The sequence below is a fragment of the Orcinus orca genome, chromosome 14 (assembly GCF_937001465.1).
Source record: "Orcinus orca chromosome 14, mOrcOrc1.1, whole genome shotgun sequence".
In the NCBI taxonomy this organism is placed as follows: domain Eukaryota; kingdom Metazoa; phylum Chordata; class Mammalia; order Artiodactyla; family Delphinidae; genus Orcinus; species Orcinus orca.
In genome coordinates, this window is record NC_064572.1 from 27,227,349 (window position 1) to 27,247,362 (window position 20,014).

Consider the following 20,014-nt stretch of genomic DNA (forward strand, 5'->3'; position numbering starts at 1 on the left):
ACAAGTGCATCTAAAATAGCTTTTCCTAACCAATCCTGCTATTTAATGTGTCTGGTTCCAAAAGAGCCACATTCTGAAAAGAAGTATTGGAAAAGTTGACATTTAGAAAAGAGAAGGACTCTATTCCTTTATTCTAAAATAATATTTACAAATGCAGAGTTGGCAAATCTCCCCAGATTAAGCCACTGTGCAATACCTGTTTCTTCTTTATTTTAAAATCATTTGTGCGTTTATTCATATTTTTATTCTTTAAGATAAACATCGAACTTTTTTTTAAAATCAAATTTATATTTATTTATTTGGCTGTGTTGCGTCTTCGTTGGTGCGTGCGGGCTTTCTGTAGTTGCACTACTCTTCGTTGTGATGCGTGGGCTTCTCATCTCTGTGGCTTCTCTTGTTGCAGAGCATGAGCTCTAGGCACACGGGCTTCAGTAGTTGTGGCATGCAGGCTCAGTAGTTGTGGCACATGGGCTTAGTTGCTCTGTGGCATGTGCGATCTTCCTGGACCAGGGCTCGAACCCATGTCCCTTGCATTGGCAGGAGGATTCTTAACTACTGTGCCACCAGGGAAGTCCCAACATCCAACTTTTTAAATGAAAATTTTCAAGCATAAAACAAGTTGAGAGGATAATGCAATGAACACCACAGTACCCATTATATCAATTCAATAATTGTCTTTTGGTATGTGTATTAACCATTGGAAAGCTGTAGGTATCATCCTTAAGGTTAAATCTCTTAAGAACATTGTGCACAATCATACCATTATTACCATTTCCTAGTATTATCTAATATCTAGCCTATATTTTGATTTCTTCCCCAAATAAAGCACACATATTTGAGTCTAGAGGACAGCCACCAAGATCTGTCCTCTGGGGACTAAAGTCCAAAATGAGGAGACAGCATTGCAAACAAATGAGTAAGTGCAATCAATTGATGTGATAAATATCTGTGCCGAGATAGTACAGAAGGGAGTGTTCAGTTTTATCTGAGTGAAGCAGAAGGATAAGAAATACTTGATTCTACCAGCTGGAGGATTGTTAAGAAATACTTGATTCCACTGGTCCCCTTTCCTCTAGTTCTCTAGAGGTGAATTGGTGCTTTAGAGGCAAATTGGATGGGGGAGGGTTGAATGACCAAAGAGCTTTCTATGTTGAAGCTGCTACTTGAGAAAAGACGAAGCTGCTTAAAATAGCCTAGAGGAAGCAGGGCTGGGGGTAGGGCTGGTGTGGGGAATACTGTTGTACAAGATGGTCTGTAAACTTTGGCTAGGGGTAGAACTGGGGAGGCCTTGCTTTGCTTGCTGGACTGAAAAATGTGAATTTTGCTCTTGGGATTAGTGGTTCCCACTTTCCTTTACCAGGCTACTCTCTGAATCTTTATGGGGTTTTTAGCTTCAGACCTAAGGGAGCCATGCAGGGGTTAGTTTAGAATCTGTGGTTTTCTAAAACCCACTTGGATGATGTTGATGTTTAGCCAGGTGGTGTGGAATACAGCCTAAAGCAATGAGATTTGCATTTAAAATGAATTCCATAAGTAACTGCATTGTCTAATAACTTGAAATTTGGATAGGACAACTGAGAAACTGACTTTGTGATTTTATTTTAATTAATTTCAAATTTAAAACTGAAGCAAAGTGAAATATTTTCCCATTAAATACAACTTTATTTTGGTACCACTACATTTTACTTTAACCATTGAATATTTAGCACTGAATTGTGATTCATTAAGTATAAAATATACACTAAATTTCATAGGTTTTATATAAAAAAGTAAAATATCTGATGATTTTTATATTAATTCCATGTTGAAATAATATGTTTGATATGGTGGCTTTAATAGAAATATATTAAAATTTATTTCACGTGCTTCTTTGTACCTAAAGAAAATACCTCCTAAAACCTTTAAAATGATTTCTGTAGCCCACGTTGTATTTCCATTGGACAGTGCTTCCTTGGAAGAATATGAAGGTTTGGGAGTGCTACATTCTGGAAGCCAATCCCAATTCTGAGATTAATCTACTAAGGGTACAAGATGAAAGATTAGGTTCTGAAAATGTTTGTAATCTAACACCCATTAGAATGTGAAGCCACTCCAATGAGAAGCTCACGGTGCAGCAACGAAGACCCAATGCAGCCAAAAATAAATAAAAATTAAAAAAAAAAAGAGCTGGTACCTTTTTTCTCCTATTAACCATACCTAGAGCATGTTATGGGTACTCCATAAATGTGTTGAATGAATGTACTGAGGCAGGGCAGTAGGAATGGGGAACGGAGGGATAAATGGAAGAGATTTTTAAGTAATAAGATCCATTGAACTTTGTAGCTGAATTTCGGTCTTGAACTAGGAGGCTTCTTAGAAGACTCATGGATCATTAGGTGGATTTGGGGGGTTAAAGCAGGCCCCAAGGACAAGGTAATTCTTTAACTTTTAGATGTGGTTCCATTTTTTTGTTTTTTTTAAAGGTTAGTTTCTTTTTTTTTTAATTTATACATTTTATTTATTCATTTTTGGCTGCTTTGGGTCTTAGTTGTGTGCGGGCTTTCTCTAGTTGCGGCGAGCGGGGGCTACTCTGTTGTGGTGCATGGGCTTCTTATTGCAGTGGCTTCTCTTGTTGCGGAACATGGGCTCTAGGCACGTGGGCTTCAGTAGTTGTGGCACACGGGCTCAGGAATTGTGGCTCATGGGCTTAGTTGCTCTGCAGCATGTGGGATCTTCCCAGACCAGAGTTTGAACCCGTGTCCCCTGCAGGCAGATTCTTAACCACTGTGCCACCAGGAAAGCCCCAAGATGTGGTTCAGTTTTAATTGCCAGGTGAAGATGTCCAGTTGGTGGATGACTGAATTTGACATTCAGGAGAAATATCTTGTCTTGTTGTGAGAATTAACAGCAAATAAGCGTAGACTGAAGGGCAAGTATGTGGATAAATGGGCGATTGGAGATGAGGCAAAGGGAGATACTATCGTTTATAAGTGGGCAGAGAAGCCAGCCAGGGAGACTGAAATGATGCACAGAGAATTGAAGGGAGGATCTTAAGTGAGAAATGGTATCAAAAGATATTCTGCAAGTCCACTGAATTTGGTATTGGACTACACTGGTGAATCTTGGGTAGTTTCAGTGAGGTGGTGGGAGCAGAAGCCTAATTACAATGGGTTGAAGAGTGCAGGATAGATAGGGTGATTGCAGTTTGGAGGAGTTCTTTGTAAAATAGGACAGTGAGGTAGGGTGGGAGCTAAATATTTCTGGAGGATTTCGTTTTCTTAAAATAGAAAAGATTTAAATTTGTTATAGCCTGTGGGGAAGGAGGTAGTTGGGAAAGATTTACAGATCTTTGGCTCCAGAATGCTCTCTGATTTTTCTATTAAGAATGTGTAAATACCTCTGTGCATACCATCACCAGCTAAGTGCTGAATAAATACTCAGTATTCTTGACGATTATATTCTTATTCTTAGAAAGTCTAAACTGAAATAGACATATTTTCTTCAAAGGAACATCTTGGAGGAAGGGAGTAGAGACCCAAAGCCACATGGGCGATGTGGAAAGAACTAAAAGCTGAAACCTGTCTTGGTGCCTTGTAGGATCATGAATTAACTAGTTATCTGATGGCCTTCTGGAAGGTCCTTGAATATTATCTTTGATTGAGGGAGCATTCCAGGTGGGGTGACTTGATAGAAACCAAACCCTAATGGAAGACAGGATTACAAATCTCTTGAAATCTTGAGGAGCATTTAAGTGCCATTAACAAAAAAAAAAAAAAAGAGAAAGAAAAAAAGAGTGCATATAAACTGAATTTGTAAAGAACTAGCGTGATTGGATTAAATAATCTATAATTTGTATGTCATTCTTTTGTTTTTTAAAGTAATATGGCAATTCATATTGGGGTACTAATTAATACCAAGAAGTTTTCAATGAATTTTAGTCTCCTAATTATATGAAACTAACAATTTTTTTAAACTACTTTAAGTTAATTTCTTTTTTTTAAAAACATCTTTATTGGGGTATAATTGCTTTACAATGGTGTGTTAGTTTCTGTTGTATAACAAAGTGAATCAGATATACATATACATATATCATCATATCTCCTCCCTCTTGCATCTCCCTCCCACCTTCCCTATCCCACCCCTCTAGGTGAATACAAAGCACCGAGCTGATCTCCCTGTGCTATACAGCTGCTTCCCACTAGCTATCTATTTTACGTTTGTTAGTGTATATATGTCCATGCCACTCTCTCACTTTGTCCCAGCTTACCCTTCCCCCTCCCCGTGTCCTCATGTCCATTCTCTGCATCTGTGTCTTTATTCCTGTCTTGCCCCTAGGTTCTTCAGAACCTTTTTTTTTTAAAGATTCCATATATATGTGTTAGCTTACGGTATTTGTTTTCCTCTTTCTCACTTACTTCACTCTGTATGACAGTCTCTAGGTCCATCCACTTCCCTACAATTAACTCAATTTCGTTTCTTTTTATGGGTAACATTCCATTGTATATATGTGCCACATCTTGTTTATCCATTCATCTGTCGATGGACACTTAGGTTGATTCCATGTCCTGGCTATTGTAAATAGAGCTGCAATGAACATTGTGGTACATGGCTCTTTGAATTATGGTTTTCTCAGGGTATATGCCCAGTAGTGGGATTGCTGGGTTGTATAGTAGTTCTATTTTTAGTTTTTTAAGGAACCTCCATACTGTTCTCCATAGTGGCTGTATCAATTTACATTCTCATCAACAGTGCAAGAGGGTTTCCTTTTCTCCACACCCTCTCCAGCATTTATTGTTTGTAGATTTTTTGATGATGGCCATCATCAAAATGGCCGGTGTGAGGTGATACCTCATTGCAGTTTTGATTTGCATTTCTCTAATAATTAGTCATGTTGAGCATCCTTTCATGTGTTTGTTGGCAGTCTGTATATCTTCTTTGGAGAAATGTCTATTTAGGTCTTCTGCCCTTTTTTTTTTTTTTTTTTTTTTGCGTTACGCGGGCCTCTCACTGTTGTGGCCTCTCCCGTTGCGGAGCACAGGCTCCGGACGTGCAAGCTCAGTGGCCATGGCTCACGGGCCCAGCCGCTCCGCGGCATGTGGGATCTTCCTGGACCAGGGCACAAACCCGCGTCCGCTGCATCGGCAGGTGGACTCTCAACCACTGCGCCACCAGGGAAGCCCCTGCCCATTTTTTCATTGGTTTGTTTGTTTTTTTGATATTGAGCTTCATGAGCTACTTGTATATTTTGGAGATTAATCCTTTGTCAGTTGATTCATTTGCAAATATTTTCTCCCATTCTGAGAGTTGTCTTTTCATCTTGTTTATGGTTTCCTTTGCTGTGCAAAAGCTTTTAAGTTTCATTAGGTCCCATTTGTTTATTTTTGTTTTTATTTCCATTTCTCTAGGAGGTGGGTCAAAAAGGATCTTGCTGTCATTTATGTCATAGAGTGTTCTCCCTATGTTTTCCTCTAACAGTTTTATAATGTCTGGCCTTACATTTAGGACTTTAATCCATTTTGAATTTATTTTTGTGTATCATGTTAGGGAGTGTTCTAATGTCATTCTTTTACGTGTAGCTGTTCAGTTTTCCCAGCACCACTTATAGAAGAGGCTGTCTTTTCTCCATTGTATAGTCTTGCCTCCTTTATCAAAGATAAGGTGACCATATGTATGTGGGTTTATCGCTGGGCTTTCTATCCTGTTCCATTGATCTATCTTTCTGTTTTTGTGCCAGTACCATGCTGTCTTGATTACTGTAGCTTTGTAGTACAGTCTGAAGTCAGGGACCCTGATTCCTCCCTCTCCATTTTTCTTTCTCAAGATTGCCTTGGCTATTTGGGGTCTTTTGTGTTTCCATACAAATTGTGAAAATTTTTGTTCTAGTTCTGTGAAAAATGCCATTGGTAGTTTGATAGGGATTGCACTGAGTCTGTAGATTGCTTTGAGTGTATAGTCATTTTCACAATGTTGATTGTTCCAATCCAAGAACATGGTATACCTCTCCATCTGTTTGTATCATCTTTAATTTCTTTCATCAGTGTCTTACAGTTTTCTACATACAGGTCTTTTGTCTCTTAGGTAGATTTATTCCTAGGTATTTTATTCTTTTTCTTGCAATGGTAAATGGGAGTGTTTCCTTAATTTTTCTTTCAGATTTTTCATCATTAGTGTATAGGAATGCAAGAGGTTTCTGTGCATTAATTTTGTATCCTGCAACTTTACCAAATTCATTGATTAGCTCAATTCATTGATTAGGTAGGATCTTTAGGATTCTCTATGTATAATATCATGTCATCTACAAACAGTGACAATTTTACTTCTTCTTTTCTGATTTGGATTTCTTTTATTTATTTTTCTTCTCCGATTGCTGTGGCTAGTACTTCCAAAACTATGTTGAATAATAGTGGTGAGAGTGGCAACCTTGTCTTTTTCCTGGTATTAGTGGAAATTGTTTCAGCTTTTCACCATTGAGAATGATGTTCACTGTGGGTTTGTCATATATGGCCTTTATTATGTTGAGGTAAGTTCCCTCTATGCCTACTTTCTGGAGGGTTTTTATCATAACTGGGTGTTGAATTTTATCAAAAGCTTTCTCTGCATCTATTGAGATGATCATATGGTTTTTCTCCTTCAATTTGTTAATATGGTTTATCACATTGATTGATTTGCATATATTGAAGAATCCTTGCATTCCTGGGATAAACCTCACTTGATCATGGTGTATGATCCTTTTAATGTGCTGTTGGATTCTGTTTGCCAGTATTTTGTTGAGGATTTTTGTATCTTTGTTCATCAGTGATATTGGCCTGTATTTTTCTTTTTTTGTGACATCTTTGTCTGGTTTTGGTATCAGGGTGATGGTGGCCCTGTAGAATGAGTTTGGGAGTGTCCCTCCCTCTGCTATATTTTGGAAGAGATTGAGAAGGATAGGTGTTAGCTTTTCTCTCAATGTTTGGTAGAATTCACCTGTAAAGCCAGCCGGTCCTGGGCTTTTGTTTGTTGGAAGATTTTAAATCACAGTTTCAATTTCGGTGCTTGTGATTGGTCTGTTTATATTTTCTGTTTCTTCCTGGTTCAGTTTCAGGAGGTTGTGCTTTTCTAAGAACTTGTCCATTTCTTCCAGGTTGTCCATTTTATTGGCATACAGTTGCTTGGAGTAACCTCTCATGATCCTTTGTATTTCTGCAGTGTCAGAAATTAACAATTTTGAGGAAAAAGTTATGCTAGAAGGTAAAACATGTAAGGGTTATCCAGAATTAAAGAGGGTTATAAGCCAAGGAACATTTGCAGGAGGAAATAGACAGTGACCTCCGACTGCTTCCTTAAGAACTAGATTCTAAATTGTGTTCCAGTTTCACTCCTTTCTGTAATAAGTTTGCGTGAACCCAGCGTGCATATACTGAATTTGGAAATTAAGTTATGATATTTTGAATAGCAGTGTTGTACTGCTACAACTCACAAACAGATGAATAAAAGTAGACCTAAGAGAAAAACAGATACTGTATGCTAATGCATATATATGGAAGTTTAAAAATTGGTACTGGGGTTAACCTAGTGGCACGGCAGGAATAAAAACACACATGTAGAGAACAGAATTGAGGGCACAGGGAGGGAAGCGGAAGCTGGGATGAAGTGAAAGAGTAGCATTGATATATATACACTACCAAATGTAAAATGGGTGGCTAGTGGGAAACTGCTACATAGCACAAGGAGATCAACTCGATGCTTTGTGAGGACCTAGAGGGATGGGATAGGGAGGGTGGGAGGGAAGCTCAAGAGGGAGGGCATATGGGGATATATGTATACATATAGCTGATTCACTTTGTTATACAGCAGAAACTAAGACAACATTGTAAAGCAATTATACTCCAATAAAGATGTGAAGAAAAAAAAAAAGTAGGCCAGTCAGTTCAGAAAGATAATTCCCACAACCTAACAAAGGAAACTTCCATAGGAGCTGTGTTCTTTTTAGTTCTAAGCATCTATGGCAATCTTAGTTCAGTAAGCATTAGTAAATATTAGTAAGTAAAGGAATTTGTTTTAAATGTTAATACTTACTTGCTGCTGACAGGATTATTTTTAGGACAGTGCATTTGGTTAAACACTAGGACCTTGTGACTAACACTAGGACCTCTCTAAAGAGACATTTGGTTTGAATTTCGGCTCAGAGCATTGAACTGACTTTGGCTAGTGACTTAACCTTATCAGAACTTTCCTTGTTAGAAGACTGGAGAAGTGAATATGATTTTTTTTTTTTGGCTGTGCCACACAGCTTGTGGGATCTCAGTTCCCCAACCAGGAATTGAACCTGGCCCCTGGCAGTGAGAGCACCAAGTCCTAAGCACTGTACCGCCAGGGAATTCCTGTAAATACATTTATCTCAGTAGGAAAATTAAATGAGATAATTCATATAAAGTGCTTATAATGACGCCTGGCAAGCAGTACATGCTCAATACATAGGTAATAGCTATTAATAAATATTCTTTTCTTAATTGTGGATGTGAGACTGGAATTACTGAGTTTTTGCCATATATTGAAGGACATGTAGAAAAAGAACTACCTAATATGTATTTTTCCCTAAATAGTTCGTTTCTACACATAAGATCCAACACTTATAAATGTGTATAGATAAGTTGTTTGATTTAATCCCCACAATAAACCTTTTCAGTAAGTGCTATTACTAGTCTTGATTTATCTTTTTTAAATTTATTTTTTATTGAAGTAGAGTTGAATTACAATGTTGTGTTAATTACTGCTGTACAGCAGAGTGACTGAGTTATACATATATATACTTTCATTTTCATATTCTTTTCCATTACAGTTTATCACAAGATATTGAATATAGATAGCTCCCTGTGCTATACAGTAGTGATTTATCTTTTTTTTAATAATTTTTTTAAATCCTGAGAAATTATTATTATTTTTAAATTGAAGTATAGTTGATTTATAATATCGTGTTACTTTTAGGTGTACAGCACAGCAATTCAGGTATATATATATATGTATATATGAATATATATAACACACACAGATATTCTTTTTCAGATTCTTTTGCCTTATAGGTTATTAAAAAATATTGAGTATAATTCCGTGGGCCATACAGTAGGTCCTTGTTGGTTATCTATTTTATGTATAGTAGTGTGTATAAGTTAATCCCATAGTCTTGATTTATCTTAAGGAAACTGAGGCTCAATTAGCAAGGACTCGCTCTATGCCATGTGGTTGGTAAGCAGTCGGAGAGTCACCAGTTTGATTCCAGTAAAGCTCACGTTATTAAAAATATATGAAACAGTTAAGATACATAAAAAGTGTAAAGAATAATAACTGGGGACTTCCCTGGTGGTCCAGTGGTTAAAACTCCGCACTTTCAATGCAGGGGGCGTGAGTTTGATCCCTGGTCGGGGAACTGTGATCCCACATGCCGTGAGGTGTGGCCAAAAAAAAAAAAAAAAAAAAAAAATACACTGAACATGAGAGTTGCTTATTAACTTTAAGCATGGATAGGATTGTTCATGAAAAGTGCGAAGAACAAAAAGTCTGTGGGTTTTGACTTAGAATCCTCTAAGGAATGGGCTCAGGGGGACACACCCACAACCAAGGGACAGACACGCAAGAGTGAGGCTCCAGGGGAGACCTAGATTATAGTTTCAGTTGAGAATCTCCTTGGGGATCCACAAAAGAGCAGGTTAGGTCTATGATATTTAAGGAATGATTGGACTTGGCAGTTAAGAATTCATTTATAACCTTGGGGGATAACTACTTAAGATATTTGAATCAGGAGGGAATTTGATGGGATGATAGCTTGAGGCAGATTTGGGGTCTGACAGGCTTTTTGTCTTTTGTTGTTACATGAATTAACCCATTTATTGTAGGCTAGCAATGTTACCAATGGTGGACCTTCCACTGGTCTTACAGTTCCTTCAGTCAGATTTTATAGCGATGGTAGGAGCGGTACTGTAGGTCTAGGCATCACCTGCAAGCTTTTCAGGAACCATGGCGCCAGATCCCCAAAGCTCATCTCTTCATTTTGGTTTTGCCACCAGAGAAACAAGTGTACTTGGCGTGCTGGCTGATTTCAGTTTTCTTCACCGTCTTCCTGAGGGAGGCAGCATAATGGGCCCGTATTTACCGACAATCCTGACCTTAGTGCTTTTAGCATTGTCACCACAAACTAGCTCCGAGCCCAGAGAGTGGGTTTTTATCTTTTTGACTGGGAATAAATTATACTGACTCTTAGCTCCAGAGGAAGAGGTCTAGGACTAGGTCATCTGTGACTACAGAGGTTTAGCTCTTAGGTCAGTTTTGTATACATTTGGAACTAATCTGCAATTAACTTGGTTTTTTTTGTTGTTGTTGTTGTTGTTTGTTTTTATTTGCGGTACGCGGGCCTCTCACAGTTGTGGCCTCTCCCATTGCGGAGCACAGGCTCCGGACGCGCAGGCTCAGCGGCCATGGCTCACGGGCCCAGCCACTCCGCGGCATGTGGGATCTTCCCGGACCGGGGCACCAACCCGTGTCCCCTGCATCGGCAGGCGGACTCTCAACCACTGCGCCACCAGGGAAGCCCCTAACTTGGTTTTTGATTAAATACAAGTTGTCCCTCCCTTTAGTAACTCTCCTCCTTTGCCCCACCCCCAAGTTAAAGGAATTACTTTGGATACTAAGACCCTGTGGCCAAACGAGGGTGGAGTTTTTGTTTGGGGATAAGAATAAAAACATTAGAAAAGCTGTCTGGATCTGGTGTCTGGATCTGACTGAGAGAATTGGGAAACATTTGAAGTTTCTGCCATGGCTCCTATTCGGCGCAAACTTGGAAAAGCCGTAAGTCCGTATGGCAATGAGGTAGGGCAGGTGGGGATGCATGCTGACCTAGTTCCTTAGACTCCCCCTCTCCTGGCTGACGCAGCCCTGCCTTTCTGTGGCCTTTGAACCCCTCACCGGGTGGCTCTAGGCAAACTGGAGAAACAGAGATCAGAGGCAAAGCTCAGAGAATGTTAGGGCTACAAAACTTGGTCGGGCAGGTATTCCCTTTTTATGCCTAAAAAAAGGAAAAAGAGAGCTTAATGGCTGGGATTCTGGAGAAGGTAATTTCACTGCTATACGAAAATAAGGTAGCTTTTTGCAGGTCCCCTTTGAAGGAGGATATTTTTGGTGTATGTGTGTTAAATGTTTATTTTAGAATCCCCTTGGGTGGATCTTTGATGAGTGGCTGGTTCATCTTTACTTTTGACTTAAATTTGGTTTTGTTATCAAGCAGTTGTGGTTAGCATTGCATGGTGGTAGGTTGCAGAGCAGGGCTGACCTCCATGCTTCTTTTTAGAGAATGTGGGAGGGAAAATATAGTATCAGGCATGATTGTGTCATCTTAAAGTCAAAATTAATGGAGGCCCCAGTGGTTCTCCCTCAAAATTTTTCTCCAAGCTCTCAATTTTCAGGTTGAGAACGTAGATTTTGAAGGTGTCACTTCCGATTAGGAATAAATGCGCTGTGGGCTGCTCCTCCTGTCCTACATGTTTTTAAAATTGTTTTTTACTCTGAGGGCGTTTATATTGGTGGGGGGGCAGGGCGAAAAAATCTTAGATATTACAAGGGGGCCACAGTACGTAAACAGATACCCACAATATCTGTCGTATTAAGATCTCACAGGAGGGCTATTAGGGAAAAAAATGTTTTAAAAGACTCCTGCAGGGACTTCCCTGGCGGTCCAATGATTAAGACTCAGCGCTTCCACTGCGGGGTGGGGGTGGCGGGGTGGGGTGTTAGATCTCTGGTTGGGGAACTAAGATCCCACATGCCCACGGGGCAGCCAAAAAAAAAAAAAAAAAAAAAAACTAAAAGACTCCTGCAGTAAGGGATGAAAAAAAATGAAAAGAAAGTTGAGAAACACACTGATCTACCTGTGTAGTAAAGGTCATAGTCTTGTAGGACCACGTCTCTGAACATGCTTCGAAAGTCTTTATTTTTTCATGTGATCTGGGTACCTGTTTCTTGATACAGGACATGCAGCATGTAAGGAATGTGAGTGTGTGTTGGGAGGAGCTACAGTCAGATCCGGTCCATAGGGCAGGGTCATTTCAGAATAAAATACCCCTTTGCTCAGTGTCATTTGAGCTCCTTCAAGAGCGGGTGTGAGTATCCTGATGATAGGAATGTGGAAAAATGACAAGATGGAGGGGGCCTGGGAACTACTGGACCCAGATCTGATCTAAGGAGTTCAACATTCCTGTTAGTTCAGAGTGCGAACAACCTATAATCTTGAAATGGGTATAGAGTGGAAGACAGACAACTAGGGGAGTTTTAATCACTTACTGTCTTGTAAACTGTTCCCTTGGGCCCTTTTGGAGTAGCAGAGGACAGCAGTGGGACCGGAGAGGGAGGGGGGTTGGAAGAGGAGGAGAAGAGACACAAACACAGGTGGGTAGGTGGCAAGAGTTTGGTGTCCCCGGAGTGTACGTGAAACTTGAGGGGATAAAACAGCCAGCATTCCAGTATTCTTGAAACACTTCACTTCCTTCAGAGAGTTGGCTTCTCTTTAGAGATAAATGTTAACAATAATAATTTGAGATTCAAGATAGATGTTCAGGAAATACACTATACCTAAGCAGATTAAATGTCAATAAAATCTTCATTAAAACAGTGTAGCCACTGGGGCCTGAATTAGTGCTGTCAGTGGTGTCATGGAGACAGCTCCTTCCAGCTCACTAGATGTGTGCATTTCTTCCCAACTCTTGCTCAGGTGGTCACACTGATAGTTTACAATCCACCGTGGTGGGTGTATTTACACCACAAAAATTGGCCAACCCTACAAAGCAGGGCTTTCTCCCCACCACTTCCCAAGTTGATTGTTAAACATTTACCAGAATACCACTGAGTACAGTTTCTATAATACAAATGTTGACAGTTGTATATACCCTTCCTGAAATATCTTAAACAAATATTAGCGAATACATATGTACTCTGCACTCTTCCTTTTGCTCTAATTTGTTTGTAATTTGATACTACATAAACTATTCTGCATTTAGGTTTTTTCACTTAATTGTACCCTAGAAATCTTTCCATAGAGTGCTTTGTCAATTTTGGTTTAATTTTGAAGGAAACATATTAAAAAGTCAAAACAGTGTTTAATCAGATCTGGGTCTAAATAGTTCCCAGGCCTCCTTGCTGTTTTCTCACTGTCAGGTATTGCTCCTAAACTAAACTCTTCCTATTCAGCATTAGTTTCTTTTGTATTCTTCCATAGTTTCTTTTTTTTAGCCGAGTTTTATGGTTTTATTAACACAAACTAAATGTGTACGTGAGCTGTCTATTCATTTTCTTCGCTGAGCAACCTGGCGTTGGGATTGGTGATTCTGATGGCCAGCTGGGCTGCTCTTTCCACAATGGCTTTTTGGTTCTTGGAGGAGAGGTTGTGAGCAATCTCAGCATAGTAAGCTTTGTTGCACATCAGCCTCACTTCAAGCTCCTTGACCAGGTGGACCAGGAACTTACGGAAGCTGCTGGGCAGCGTGCGCTTTGTTTTCTTGTTGCTCCCGTTACTGATGTTGGGCATCAAGATCTGGCCCTTGAATCTCCTGCACACCCTGTTGTCAGTGCCTCTGGGTTTCCACCAGTTCCGCTTAATTTTGACATATTGGTCTGACTGGTGCCGGATGAATTTCTTGGTCCTCTTTTTGATGATCTTGGGCTTCACGGGGTGTCTGAGGGCAGCCATGATGCCGAGTTGGAGACAGCTGCCACCTCCGAAGGCAGTGCTGAGGAAGAGCTGTATTCTTCCAGAGTTTCTTTATGCAAATATGAATATTATTTCTTTTTATACAAAAAGATATATTTCATATACAAGTACTATATTTTTAAAAACATACTTTGGACATCTTTGCCTATTAGCTCTGTAACTTTTTATCATTCTTTTATTTATTTATTTGTTTATTTTTGGCTGTGTTGGGTCTTGTTGCTGCGCGCAGGCTTTCTCTAGTTGCGGCTAGCGGGGGCTACTCTTCGTTGCGGTGCACGGGCTTGTCATTGCGGTGGCTTCTCTTGTTGCAGAGCACGGGCTCTAGGCTCGTGGGCTTCAGGAGTTGTGGCACACGGGCTTCAGTAGTTGTGGCACGCAGGCTCAGTAGTTGTGGTTTGTGGGCTGTAGAGTGCAGGCTCAGTAGTTGTGGCCCACAGGCTTAGTTGCTCTGCGGCAGGTGGGATCTTCCCAGACCAGGGCTGGAACCCCTGTCCCCTGCATTGGCAGGCGGATTCTTAACCACTGCACCACCAGGGAAGTCCCTATCATCCTTTTTTATAGTTGCAAGGCATTATATTATATTATATTATATCACAATTGAATTAGTCTGCTACAGATGGACACTGGGATATTTTCAGCTATTTGTTAAAATATACAAAGCTGTCAAAACATGTAATTATATGCAGGTATAGCTAGCTAAGATAAATTTCAAACTGCTGTATTAAAGTTGCACTTAATTTTGATAGTTAATTATTGCCAAATTGCCCTAGGAGTAATTGCATAGGGGTTACACTATTTTGTACTTCCACCAACATTTTATGAAAGTTTATCTCCCTACAGCTTGCCCAAGGGTCTAGGTGGTCAAACTTTTTCATTGTTATTCTGATAAATGAAAAATGTTATCTGTGTCACTTTAATTTGCATTTCTTTTAATGTTGAGCACCTTTTCACAGTGTCTTCATCAGGTTTGTATGAAGATTAATGAGTTACTGCAAGTAAGGAGTATATTAGAATATAGCTAACTTTTTTTGAATTATAACTATTGTAATGAAATTGTGCTCTCTCAGTGATAGCTCATCATCACTGTGCTCTTGAGTCATATTATCTCGTCTAATTCCCATCACAATCATATATGATCTCTTAGAAGGAAGAAACTATAGTTTAGGCCAAGTACCGTCTCCTGGGTCACACAATTCCTAAGGATTGCTTTCTTCCCTTCCCCATCTTAGTGTTCAAGATTAACCAGTAATAGCATATAGGTTAGTTTCTTTTCTTTTCAACACTTGTATTTAAAAACAAACCTATGTATAGTTTGTTTAGATGTATGTATACTTTATTTAGATGTATCTATTTAAAAAGTTGATTTTATGCATTTTTAAAAATTGAGGTATAGTTTATTTAAAATATTATATATTATAGTTATATATAAAATATTATATAATTGTATGTTATAGTTTCAGCTATACAGCATAGTGATTCAAAAATTTTATATAGATTATATATTCCATTTAAAGTTATTATAAAATATTGGTTATATTCCTTGTGCTGTACACTAGATCCTTATAACATTTATTTTATACATAGTAGTTGATACGTCTTAATTCCCTACCCCTATCTTGACCCTTCCCCCTTTCCTCTCCCCATTGATAACCACTGGCTTATTCTCTACATCTGGGATTCTGTTTCTGTTTTGTTATATTCATTCATTTGTTTTATTTTTTAGATCCCACATATAAGTGATATCATACAGTATTTGTCTTTCTCTGTCTGACTTATTTCACTAAGAATAATATTCTCCAAGTCCATCCGTGTTGTTGCAAATGGCAAAATTTCATTCCTTTTTTAGCTGAGTAGTATTTCATTGTATATAATATACCACATCTTCTTTATCCATTCATCTGTTGGTGGACACTTAGTTTGCTTCCATATCTTAGCTATTTAAATAATCCTGCTATGAACATTTGGGTACATGTATCTTTTTGAATTAGTGTTTTCATTTTCTTTAGATATACCTAAGAGTGGAATCACTGAATCATGGTAGTTCTATTTTTAGTTTGTTGAGGAATCTCCATACCGTTTTTCACAGTGGCTGCACCAATTTATATTTCTACCAACAGTGTACGAGGGTTCCTTTTTCTCCACATCCTCACCAACATTTGTTACTTGTGGTCTTCTTGATTATAGCCATTCTGATGTGAGGTGATATCTCATTATGGTTTTGATTTGCATTTCTCTGAAGATTAGTGATGTTGAACATCTTTTCATGTGCCTTTTAGCCATCTATATATCTTCTTAAAAATGTCCATTCAAATCTTCTCACCATTTTTTAATTGCCTGCGTTTTTTTTATATTGAGTTGTATGAGCTGTTTATATATTTTGAATACTAACCCTTTATTGGTCATATCATTTGCAAATATTTTCTCTCATTTAGTAGGTTGTCTTTTCATTCTGTTGATGGTTTCCTTTGCTGTGCACAGCTTTTAAATTTAATTAGATTCCATTTGTTTATTTTTACTTTTGTTTCTTTTGTTTTAGGAGACAGATCCAAAAAATAATGCTGTGACTTATTGCAAAGAGTGTCTGCCTATGTTTTCTTCTAGAAGTTTTATGGTTTCAGGTCTTACATTTTGTTCTTTAATCCACTTTGTGTGTATTTTTATATGTGGTGTCAGAAAATTTCTAATTTCATTCTTTTACATGTAGCTGTCCAGCTTTCCCAAGCACCACCTATTGAAGAGACTATCTTTTCCCCATTGTATATTCCTGCCTTCTTTGTTGTAGATTGACCATAAGTGCATGGGTTTATTTCTGGACTCTCTATTCTGTTCCATTGATCTATGTGTCTGTTTTTGTGCAGTACTATACTCTTTTGATTACTGTAGCTACATAGTATAGTCTAAAGTTAGGCAGTATGATACGCCTAGTTCTGTTCTTTGTTCTCAAGATTGTTTTGGCTATTCAGGGTCCTTTGTGTTTTCATACAAAAATTATTTGGTAATTTTGATTTGGTATTTTGATAGGAATTGCATTGAATCTGTAGATTGCCTTAGATAGTATGGTCATTTAAAAAATGTTAATTCTTCCAATCCATGAATGCAGTATATCTTTCCACCTGTTTGTGTCAGCTTCAATTTCTTTCATTAATGTCTTATAGTTTTCTGAGTACAGGTCTTTTACCTCCTTAGTTAGAGTTATTCCTAGGTATTTTATTCTTTTTGATGGGATTCTAAATGGGATTTTTTCCTTAATTTCTCTTCCTGATGGTTTGTTGTTAGTGTATAGATATGCAAGAGATTTCTGTATATTAATTTTCAGTCCTGCAACTTTACCGAATTCATTGATGAGCTCTTATAGTTTTTGGTAATTTTTAAGGATTTTCTATGTATAGTATGTCATCTGCAAACAGTGGCAGTTTTACTACTTCTTTTCCAATTTGGATTGCTTTTATTTCTTCTTCTTGTCTGATTGCTATGACTAGGACTTCCAATACTATGTTGAATAAAAGTAGCAAGAGGGGCATCCTTGTCTTGTTCCTCATCTTACTGGAAATGATTTCAGCTTTTCACCATTGAGTATGATGTTAGCTGTGGGCTTATGGCTTATCATAATGGCCTTTATTGTTTTGAGGTGTGTTCCCTCTATACCCACTTTGTGGTGAGTACATTATTTGGATGTATCTCTTTTTTTTTTTTTGGCTGTGCTGCACAGCTTGAGGCATCTTAGTTACCTAAACCTGGGTCCCTGGCAGTGAAAGCGCCAAGTCCTATCCACTGAACTGCCAGGGAATTCTGTTTCCTTAAAGTTTAGTTTTATAGTTAGCAGAGTGTAGGACATGTTTTCATGTACTTATAAACTTGTGATACCCAGTGTTTTTTAAAAGCTGCATGAGTTATAACTGAATAATAAGTCAATTTTTTTTCTAATATGTATACCAAGTATGTTCTATTACCTGCTTTGTCTTTGAAAAATGCAGGAGATCAAAGAATAAAACTATTGAAACAGCAGTCCAAGGGATCTAGATTGAGTAGGAAAACAAGAAAATCAGAAGTTGCAAAATGAACTGTGAATAGGTAGGGGTGGTCTAGAAACTAGAGGGTATCATAAAGTAAAGATCTTTAGTACTATCAGAATTCTTGGAAGTACATTTTTATTTTTATCTTATTTTATTTTATATATATTTTTTATATCTTTATTGGAGTATAATTGCTTTACAATGTTGAATTAGTTTCTGCTGTACAACAAAGTGAATCAGCTATATGTATACATATATCCCCATATCCCCTCCCTCTTGAGCCTCCCTCCCACCCTCCCTATCCCACCCATCTAGGTGATCACAAAGCATCCAGCTGATCTCCCTGTGCTATGTGGCAGCTTCCCACTAACCATCCATTTTACATTTGGTAGTGTCAATGCTACCATATATGTCAATGTTATATTCTCTCACTTGGTCCCAGCTTCCCCTTCTCCCCCGTGTCCTCAAGTCCATTCTCTACATTCGTGTCTTTTTTCCTGCCCTGCCACTAGGTTCATCAGTACTGTTTTTTAGATTCCATATATGTGCGTTAGTATACAGTATTTTTCTTTCTTTTTCTGACTTACTTCACTCTGTATGACAGACTCTAGGTCCATCCACCTCATTACAAATAACTCACTTTCGTTCCTTTTTATGGCTGAGTGGTATTCCATTGTATATAGATGCCACATCTTCTATATTCATTCATCTGTCGATAGACATTTAGGTTGGAAGCACATTTTAAAAAATTGAAGTTTAGCTGATTTACAATTTGTGTTAGTTACAGGTGTCCAGCAAAGTGATTAAGTTATACATATTTATATACATAATCTTTTTCAGATTCTTTTCCATTATAGGTTATTACAAGATATTGAATATAGTTCCCTGTGCTATACAGTAGGTCCTTGTCGTTTATCTATTTTATATATAGTAATGTGTATCCGTTAATCCTGAACTCCTAATTTTTCCCTCCCCCCCTTTCCCCTTTGGTAACCATGTTTGTTTTCTGTGTTGGTCAGTTGCTTTTTAATTAAGCTCATTAATTAATGAGACTGTCTTATGCTTTTAGTACATAAATTTTAAAAGAACCTCAAGATCGTCTCTGTAAGGGAATGTATAGTCCAGTGTGTTCGGATATGCATACCTATAAACTTAAAAGCTTCAAGTAAAAAAAAAAAAATTCCCCTTTAATTCTATTTCACAGTGGTAACTATTATTAACATTTTAGGTTTATACTACCAGCTTTTTTTCTGTGCTAGACCAATTTGTGTGTGTGTGTGTGTGCGTGTGTGTGTGTGTGTGTGTGTGTGTGTGTGTGTGTGTGTGTGTGTGTGTGTGTGTGTTGGCTGTGCTGCAAGGCTTATGGGATGTTAGTTCCCAGAGCAGGGATCAAACCCCGGCCACAGGAGTGAAAGTGCTGAGTACTAACCACTGGACCGCCAGGGAATTCCCAGTGTTTGTGTGTTTTAAATAAAAAGGGATGATAATGTCACATGTGCATCTTATTTTGGTTAATGATATACTAAGAATATTGATACATAGAGTAATGGCTGCACATTTTTCACAATATGATTATATGACTTTATTTCATACTTTCTCTACTGTAAATGTTATGTTGTATTATGATTTGCTTACATACATTTCTACTTTTTTAGTTTTGCAATTTGGATGGATGAAAACATGACATTTATTTTCACTTGCTTGTCTTCTAGTAAAGTTGGACAGCTTTTTATCCTTTTGATTTCCACCTAAGTGAATTGCATATGCCTATTCTTTCCTCACTACTCTACTGAGTCATTTTCCTTCTTAATTTGTTGGAGCTTTTTTATTAAGAATGGTAACTCTTTATATGTACTGCGAATATTTTCCCAGTCTGTCACTTGACTTTTCAATTTATTTTTGGCAATATTTCTCCTACCTTTATAAGTAGCTACGCATATCAGGAAATAAATACATTTTACATCACGATTCAATGCACAAACACATACATAAAAATTTATATGATAGGGTTTCCCTGGTGGCGCAGTGGTTGAGAGTCCACCTGCAGGTTCAGGGGACACGAGTTTGTGCCGCCGTCTGAGAAGATCCCACATGCCGCGGAGCTTCTAGGCCCGTGAGCCATGGCCGCTGAGCCTGCGCGTCCGGAGCCTGTGCTCCGCAACGGGAGAGGCCACAACAGTGAGAGAGGCCCGCGTAACGCCAAAAAAAAAAAAAAAAAAAAAATTATGATAATACTTATCTTTACTAAATGTAGTGTACACATTTTTCTTTAATATTCCATTAAAAGACA

At 38.3% G+C, this 20,014-nt stretch overlaps 2 protein-coding genes across 3 annotated transcripts in view; one reads left to right on the forward strand and one right to left on the reverse strand.

Moving 5' to 3' along the window:
* The window catches only part of TET1 (tet methylcytosine dioxygenase 1), a 132,019-nt gene that overhangs the window by 53,318 nt on the left and 58,687 nt on the right, over positions 1-20,014 (forward strand). The window lies entirely within an intron of this gene.
* LOC101275959 (60S ribosomal protein L32-like) lies at positions 13,197-13,715 on the reverse strand. Its single transcript, XM_033407614.2, has one exon. The coding sequence runs from the start codon at positions 13,688-13,690 to the stop codon at positions 13,283-13,285; it is 408 nt and encodes a 135-aa protein (XP_033263505.1). The 5' UTR covers positions 13,691-13,715; the 3' UTR covers positions 13,197-13,282.

Excerpts from the sequence above, each read along its gene's own strand:
- LOC101275959 (XM_033407614.2), bottom strand. The coding sequence starts at position 13,690 with ATGGCTGCCCTCAGACACCCCGTGAAGCCCAAGATCATCAAAAAGAGG.